Raw genomic sequence first — 9,190 nt, 5'->3', positions numbered from 1 at the left:
CTTTTAATTTTGGTTGAAGGTTTTCCAACTGTTAGCCCTTCAAAACAATCATTGTCATGTTTTACCCAATTTTCTTTATACGTCCTTTCCTTAAACCTTTGTGTGAGATCCGTGGTCTGTTTCTGGTACGAAGCATCAGAGCTACATATCKTTTTAATGAGGCTGAATTGACTTAAAGGGAGACTTTTAATGAGTGGACACGGATGGAAGTGGTCCCCTCTAAGGAGGGTGTTCCTATCTGTAGGTTTCCTGTAGAGATCTGTAGAGGGAGGTTTTGCCCATAATAACCATCASATTAAGAAAACTGCTTTGGGATAGGTCATAGTTAATGGTGAAACGAAGGTGCTCATTCATAGAGTTTAGATAGGCATGGAATTCCAATAGTTCTTCCTGGGTCCCTGTATAAACTATAGATCAGGAAATTATAATCTAAATATCTCAGAATGAGGAAAATATTGGGGAGAAAGGGGTTAAGTTCTGGATTCAGCACCACCTGTTTTTCAAACAWTCCTAGATACATGTTAGCATAATTAGGAGCCATAGTGCTTCCCATCACTGTCCRTTTGGTCTGGAGGAAAAGGCWCCTCTGAAGAGAAAATTGTTGGAGGTTAGTAACAGTTCAGCCAAGTCCACAATACAATTGGTGCTGGMTAGAGCATTAGGMGGATGTTCATTGAGGTAGAACATGAGGGCCTCAAGGCCACCCTGGTGGGAGATGTTAGTATATAGGATGGTAACATCAAAAGTACAAAAAATTTAATTTTCTGGTATAGAGTCCACAGATTTAAGGAGATTAATAAAATCAAGAGTCTCTGGTGTACGTGGGGAGAGAGCTCACCCAGGGCTTCACAAAATGGTCTACAAAGGRTGAAATGTTCTCTGTCAGAGATCAGTTACTACTCACAATAAGCCAGCCTGGTATWGCTGGCGTCTTTTTTAATTTCGGGGAGAGTGTAAATGACAGGTGTGTTTGGGCAGTCAACTTTCATATATGCATATTCTGTCTTTGTAATTTCCTCTTCATTCAAAAACTTAAAACAGTTCATCATGGATCAGAGACTTGAATTGATWAGTAGGATCCCTAGGGAGTCTTTGCAAAATGAATCATCTCTGAGAATTTTCTTTCCATAGTCTGCAGCATTTTACATCACRATTGCACCTCCTTTGTTGGCAGGTTTTATAATGATAGTGGAGTCATTCTTGAGTTCCATAAGAGAWTCTTTCTCTGCTTTCGACATYTTGCYGAATACCTTGTATTCTTGTTTCTTAGCCAGGAGATTATGTACATCTTTCTCAACTAGGTGACAGTATTTTTCAAGAGAGGTATTTCTTTTGGGAGGTATACATGTGCTTTTTCTCTTAAAATATGTATTTTCCCTTATCATGTCCTCAGAGCGAGAGTCAAGTTCATTGTCATTCTGGTTATCAATGAGAAGATCATTAACACTATGTCCTGTCTGGTTACTTGTCTCATTCAATGTATTTACATTGGCAGGTGCATAGGGAGCAACCCCATTACCAAAGAATTCAGTCAATCTCAAGCTGCGGAAAAACTTTGGAAGTCTATAACGGTATTAAAGTCATTGGCCTGTGCCGTTGGGACAAATGACAGTCCCAGGCAGATGAGCATGTGTCAGATATAGATCTGTTTGACAAGTTCATTACAATGTCTTCCTCCGTGTGAGTCGCAGGGACTTCGGGTGTTGTGCGTTATCCACACTGCAATGTTTTGAAAGGTGGGCTTTTATTTTRAAGGTTCTCTCATTACCATACAYAGTGATGTCATCGTTTGTGCTGCGTYCAAAATATTAGTTGGTTTAGAGCCCCACAGTGGAGGTGTCATAAAACCTAGCGGTCAAACAGGGAAGTAGTTCCAATGGTTTTTTCACCATTAATTGTTCCCGTGGGGAATTGTTTAGAAACACTTAATAAGGGCTGTGTTTCGTGTAGACTTACCCTGGCTTGACGCTTTGATAACCATGTAAATCTCTCTCGGATATGGTGACTTTGATCAATATAGTRGGCTGTATTTACTTTCGGATTCGAAAACGCTAATTGGCATCATGGAAGACTACAAATCCCTGCAAGCTCCTGCACGTCATCTCTAGCTGACACCTTTGCTAACAGGTATTGTGCACAGGAGGTTGGTGGCACCTTAATTAGGGAGGATGGGCTCGTGGTAATAGCTGGAGATTTTTTTGCGGGTAAATACYGGCGAATATATTGACAGTCTCCTTGGCCTAGAGGTTTACACGGTTATCAAAATTTCACGCTAGGGTAAGCCTACACGAAACACAGCTCTTAGTTTGTAAWWAWWWAWWWWWWAAATGCCCATGGGGYAAAATGTATGAAGGAAAAATTATTGGAACCATTTCCGTTTGACTGCTAGGTTTTATGGGTAGTATAACTCATACSGTGGTACTCTATTGTCGCTGCGCGTTGAATGACATGAAAAGACTAGGGGGGCGTGGACTCAATTCTCCACACGCGCAGCATAACCTATTTAACGGCATCTGCGACGACTATTAATTACATTGTTTACTTGCGTTCATCTGTTATTGCAATGGCACAAGCCGATTCAAGAAACGAAGTAGCAGAGCGCATTGGATACATCACACGAGTCCAGAGTTTCAGCGCGTGCCATCGATTGCACAGGTACCAGTGCAATCCTTTTTTGTTGTTGTTGAAAACGACGACGCAATAGGCAGCTTAATGCAGTGTTGCCATCTAGAAACTGCTGCAGAGGCTGCGAGACGAGTGCAAGATGGAAAGCATTTAGGTATTATTGTGTTTCTAGTGAGKCGTTTTATTTGATAGAAGGGAGAGTTTTAACGCCACGAAACTGGAATCGAGTATAACCTGTTGCGTCAATCCCGGAAGATCATGGGATCTGTAGTTCTATTGTAGAGACAGCTAAGCCATCAACTTCTTAAAATTGTTAAACGTTTTTATGATCTATTTGTTGAATTGAAACCTCATGTATTGCGTTGTCTCTCCAGCCCGACGTTGAGTGATGAGGTAAACAAGAGGATATTTGGGAAGTGCAACAATCCCAATGGCCATGGACACAACTATAAAGGTCAGTCATTGGTCAAGGTCTCATCCAAACCATGCACCTAGGACCAATTCTGTTGTCAGTTATTGTCTGATTCACAGTTGGCCTATAGGTTACATAGCTGGCCTGTTCCATAACTTCAAACTGGGTCTAACTCAATGTTTATCTAAGGCTCTGTTGTGTTTTTGTATTTGTAGTAGAGGTGACGGTACGGGGAAAGGTAAGTCCCACCTGAGACTTTGCGTCGTACCATATTCATAAAAACACGACTTACAAAACYTTGTCATGGTTGCTAGTGGTAGAAACACACCAGTAAATCACATGACACTCTCATGATATGAAAGCAGTCTGCCTCCTTGGTAATGGATGTTGGAGACACACAGACCGTCACAGAGCTTCTCTTTGTCCATCTCCAGATCGATCGTCACACAGGCATGGTGATGAACATTACAGATCTGAAGCAACACATCGAGGTGAGACCCTCCCTTTCTTCCAATCCTGGATTTGACTTTTTGATTTGAAGCGAAGGCTATGCTTTGATAGCGTAGGCTGCTAGACTATTAATTTCTTCATTAATTTCACATTTATAGCACATTTATAGAGAATAAGGAAAATGTGCATTAATTTATTACTGTATTATTTACAAACTCATGTATAATCCTGATACAGGAAGTCATCATGATTCCGTTGGACCATAAAAACCTGGATAAGGACGTCCCCTACTTTGCCAATGTTGTTAGGTGTGTGCTCCTCTACTGGACCGTAGCCTTATGTTTATGAGTAACGGGTGGATTTTCAGTTCGGAACACGCGATTCAGAGTTTCCATGGTTTAACGRTTTTTTTTGTCTGCTGTGCAGCACAACAGAAAACGTGGCTGTATATATCTGGGACAACATGGTCAAGCAGCTACCAGCCAATCTTCTCTACGAGGTCAAGATTCACGAGACTGACAAGAACATTGTTGTATATCGAGGAGAATAGCCAGCCACCTTCAGTACCTTGTAATTAGTAAGATCTTTACTAATATACATTATGTAGTATGCACATCTCATGTTTGAGTTCATAGATGGACTTATACGATGTGTTATGATAGTATTAAAGTACAGTGTTGAGGTTATACTATTGAATAGTATTGTGCATCATTTGCTGGTGCAATCCACTCTACAACTTTGTTACAATAATAAATGGAATAGCTCAAATTTAAACATGTTGCTTGTGCCTCTCTACTGTGCATCTACAATAGAGAACATCTAGAATGTACCTGACTACAGATTGACCACTAGAGTGCAGGATCTGAATGCCTCATAGCCCAGTAAGCAGCTTGACTTGACTGAAATGTCTAGTACAGGGGTGTCAAACGCATTCCTTGGAGGGCCTAGTGTCTGCTGGTTTTTAGTTTTTTTCTTTTAATTAAGACTTAGACAACCAGGTGAGGAGAGTTACTTGCTAATCAGTGACCTTAATTCATCAATCAAGTACAAGGGCTCCCGAGTGGCGCAGCGGTCTAAGGCACTGCATTTCAGTGCTAGAGGCGTCACAACAGACCTTGGTTCGATCCCGGGCGGCGCACAATTGGCCCAGCGTGTGTGTGTTTGACCAGGGTAGGCCGTCATTGTAAAATAAGAATTTGTTCTTAACTGACTTGCCTAGWTAAATAAAGGTAAATACAAACYAACAGGGAGGAGCAAAAACCTGCAGAGACTAAGCCTTGTGTGCAATGAGTTTGAGACATGGTATAGTATGTCAAATCATTTTTTTTAAAGTTTCAGAGACTGTCACACTGTTTGTGGGAACAAGCTAAAATGAGCTTAGAAAAGCCATAGAGACTTGTTGTTCCATTCTAAATTCTCATCACCTGATATTGATGAATGACCATTTAATCTTMAAAAAATTATTTCACKTTTATTTAACCAGGTAGGCGAGTTGAACAAGTTCTCATTTACAACTGCGACCTGGCCAAGATAAAGCAAAGCAGTGCGACAAAAACAACAGAGTTACACATAAACAAACATACAGTCAATAACACAAAATAAAATATWAAAATKTATGTACAGTGTGTGCAAATGTAGGGAGGTAGGCAATAAATAGGCCRTAGAGGTGAAAATAGTTACAATTTAGCATTAATACTGGAGTAATAGATGTGCAGATGATGTGCAAGTAGAGATACTGGGGTGCAAAAGAGCAAGAGGGTAAGTAATAATATGGGGATGAGGTAGTTGGGTGTGATATTTACAGATTGGCTGTGTACAGGTACAGTGATCAGTAAGCTGATGCTTAAAATTAGAGAGGGAGATATAAGATTGTTTTTGCAATTTGTTCGAGTCATTGGCAGCAGAGAACTGGAAGGAAAGGCGGCCAAAGGAAGTGTTGGCTTTGGGGATGACCAGTGCAATATACCTGCTGGAGCGCGTGCTACGGGTGGGTGCTGCTATGGTGACCAGTGAACTGAGATAAGGCGGGGCTTTACCTAGCGAAGACTTGCAACATTGAACAGATTTCGTTAAAAGTGGGACACAATATTGTGGAGTGTCTCCCATGGACTTGGAGGGGTTCTCTTTACTTTCCTTTTAAAAATGATTAGATCTCGTGACTTGTATTAGATCCTACAGTATGATCTTATACATGCACAGCCCTGGAACATAAACTACAGTCCCCACCATCTCGGTCATCTCTTCTTATGAGCTCCTCCACAGATTAATAAAGCATGTATATACTGTAGTATGTCCCAGCACCGTAACACCAGACCGCCCTTACGTGATTTATGGAGATAGTTCCCGCTTGCACTATGACGTTAACGAGAAGCCKGTAGTAAGGTATTTCATCTTCTAGACATGAAATAACAAATGTTTAGTGATGCATAATTCTCTTTCAGACCTCCGGGTTAGCCACAGCTGGCACATACTGTAAATTAGAAACTGTTTTTACGCTGGTACTGTAGAATCCTGAAACAATGTCAGTCACAAATCATAGCTGACACAATGTCAACATGCTATAACTCATCATACAGTTCAGTGATGAGGCTTTGGGGGCAGTATGTGTGCTTACAGATTGGTACTCATGTGATGACCATGTATTTTAGTAAGCCTGCTTTCAAATCCTCTCAGTGCATCTTGGTGTGTATTTTCTCCTCGCTTTTCATTCATTCATGGCTTAAAATCTGTCACCTAACCACAYCCACTTTGTCTAATAAACTGCAAAGCGGATCCCCTGAATACTCTTGCGATTCAGACCACAACATATGTGAAATGTCATAAGGTATACGTAGATGGGATGATGACACTGAAASGAGGGGGCCCTTCTCTGCCAGAGTTATGATTTATTTGAAGGATGTACTGGGCGACTGTATAGTATGAGGCAAAATGTTACCACGGCACCAACCCACAATTAATCAGATTCCAAAAATGTGCATCATACACCCGCAGACCTGCTGCTATGATCATGCTYGAGCACGACAGAGCAGCTCCAAGTTGCCACTTAGAAATTGATCCTAGGTCAGTTTTAGATTTTCACTCCCAAAAAGGTTTGGATCTAAGGAAGGTAGGCTGATCCTAGATCTGTGCCTACGAGCAACTTTTAACTGGAGCAGTAGAGATGGCATCACACAGTGCACAGTGCTTTGGGCCCTATCATTACACCCACATACTAGGCAGTGAGATTATAGCAATTACCAGGTAAAAGCCTGTCATTAGGGCTCTGCTTCATATAAGGTGGTTTGATAGCATCTTCCTATGAGGATAATCAATGTGGTGCATTTTGACCATGGATCAAACCATCCAAGACTCTTTATTAGCTGTGTRTCTCCTGAAGACCTGCAGGTGATTCCTCAACAGTTTTTGGGACTCGAAGCACGCCGACAAACATATCACATATCAGTTGTAATTGTCTCATGAACTTGTATGCAGAGTGAAACATCCCCCCCCCTCTTTTGCAGACAAATAATTGTTTTTACATGTTTGTGTTTTTTATTTTACCTTCATTTAGCTAGGCAAGTCAGTTAAGAAAACATTCTTATTTACAATGACGGCCTACACCGGCCAAACCCGGACGACGCTGGGCCAATTGTGAGCCGCCCTATGGGACTCCCAATCACGGCCGGTTGTGATACAGCCTGGATTTGAACCAGGYTGTCTGTAGTGACACCTCTAGCGCTGAGATGCAGTGCCTTAGGTAGACTGCTTCCACTCAGGTAGACTGCTTCCAGTTGTCAGAATAAGAGTTGTGTATCCTGGCAGCCAACAGATGATAGTTTGATTGAATTCTAACGCATTGGCTTCCCAGCCTTTATACCAACCCTTTCTTTAATAAATGTACTAAATCCATCTCCCAGTCTCCTAAATCTCTTCACCTCAGGCCTCTCAACCCTAGCCTCTGTGATAGAGCCAGTTAGATGCCAGTGGAATAATTGTTCCTCCTCCTCCAAGGCTCTTGTACGGCTTATCATCAAGGTTGTGTTCTGGCTCGGAGCCACATCTTAGTGAATGGGGTTTTTGTTTGGCGTGATACACATTAAATGATAACAGCATGGGCTGTGTGTGTGTATTATAGTCCCTTTTGGGACACTGTCAGGAGGAGGAATGATAAAAGACATCTCACAGCTTCGGTGAAACTTGGGCAGCAGGTAGCCTAGTGGTTAGAGCATTGGGCCAGTAACCGCAAGGTTGCTGGATCGAATCCTCCAGCTGACAAGGTAAAAATCTGTCGTTCTGCCCCTGAACAAGGCAGTTAACCCACTGTTCCCTGGTAGGCTGTCATTGTAAAAAATGATTTGTTCTTAACTTGACTTGCCTAGTTAAATAAAGGTAAAAAAAAAAAAGACTGGTGTTACTACTTTTTTTTCACCATGGGAAAACAGCTACAGCTTACAGCAAATACCAAACTGCGGGTTTGATTGAATGGCGTCGGAGGTTTTCATAACAGGAGTGTTGGTACAGTTTGACCTAGTGCAGAAAAAGCCTTGATTTTTTAAACAAAGTCATCCAGGTAAAATGGTACAGTAAACTGAACTTGACATCCAGAGTGGTACTCTCCACCGAGGTCAAATTCTTCAACTCCATCTGCTTCAACCTGGTGCTTGTGGAAAACTCTGAAATGTACTGTCATGCGATCTTCTTTGTCAGATAATGCTGGTGAAATTAATATTTTCGACTGTCATGGTGATTAAAAAGTGAAATGACCTGTCCTCTGCATGCCCCAAGATGAAACAAACCAATCATCCTCCCTGTCATTTCTTCCACCTACTAAGTAAACACGTAATGTCACGCATGGCGTCCTTATCTCTTTCCCTGCCTGTAGAGATGTTGGGATGTAGTCTGCAGGAGAAAAGTCCTGTCAGATGTGAGTTCTAAAGAGCTTAACCTGGAAAGGACAGGTTATGTCAGGTACTGTAGGAAGTGTTTGTATAGAGAGAATTTAATGACTACAGACAGATCGGATGAATGTGGGGAAATACCGATGGATGTTGGTAATGCTTTAGAATAGCTTTCAAGTAATAAACGTTAATCAACTATTTATAAGTAGTGTAGACACTCCATTTTTTACTTTTCTAATGCATGCACAATATTTCCTGTGTGTTTGATCAGTAAAGCTATAATAAAACATGTTTTTCTGTCAGTGTTTGGTTTGATTATAATGAAACTCCGCAGGTATTTCGATTTCACGGAGGATCAAGGGAATTCTGCCTCAGCATTTTCAGTTTGGCTGCACTGATTACTGTGCTCAGAATTACAGAGTACTCAGAGTAGAGAGCTCTGTTACAGAAAACATTGCTGTCATTACCTTTTGACTAATTACACTGACACGGTACACTGAATAGATGCAAACTAATAAAGATGATTTATCTTTTTAGCAGGTTCACTGAATCCCCTTTGTGAATTTTCACCGTAGTTGTGCAGTGTGTAGGGGGTTAACATAGAGCTTTCCTCCGGGGAGGGGAGGTGGGGGCAGACGGTCTCTGTGTGTTGTGCCCCTGTCAGTGGGTGGTGGAGCTTTAAAGAGGGTGTGGAGGGAGGAGGAGAGGGAGGTGTTTGGGGGGAATGTTCAAGCTCGTTTCTGTTTTCTTTTTGCACGTCAGATCCCTCCTTTCTCTATCCCTCCCCCCTTCCTCCCTTTCTCCAGACAGATCTGTTCTTCTCAGG

The 9,190-nt window shown here is 41.7% G+C and overlaps 1 protein-coding gene across 1 annotated transcript; it reads left to right on the top strand.

Annotated features, from left to right (window-relative positions):
• The first annotated feature begins 2,395 nt into the window (after positions 1 to 2,395).
• On the top strand, positions 2,396 to 4,261 carry pts (6-pyruvoyltetrahydropterin synthase). Its single transcript, XM_023993280.2, has 6 exons — positions 2,396 to 2,655; positions 3,000 to 3,079; positions 3,253 to 3,275; positions 3,472 to 3,528; positions 3,725 to 3,795; positions 3,914 to 4,261. The coding sequence occupies exons 1-6, from the start codon at positions 2,564 to 2,566 to the stop codon at positions 4,035 to 4,037; spliced, it is 447 nt and encodes a 148-aa protein (XP_023849048.1). The 5' UTR covers positions 2,396 to 2,563; the 3' UTR covers positions 4,038 to 4,261.
• The last annotated feature ends 4,929 nt before the right edge of the window (positions 4,262 to 9,190 follow it).

Source organism: Salvelinus sp. IW2-2015, linkage group LG8 (genome assembly GCF_002910315.2).
Source record: "Salvelinus sp. IW2-2015 linkage group LG8, ASM291031v2, whole genome shotgun sequence".
NCBI classification, from domain to species: domain Eukaryota; kingdom Metazoa; phylum Chordata; class Actinopteri; order Salmoniformes; family Salmonidae; genus Salvelinus; species Salvelinus sp. IW2-2015.
This window is presented reverse-complemented; position numbering and strand designations above follow the sequence as displayed.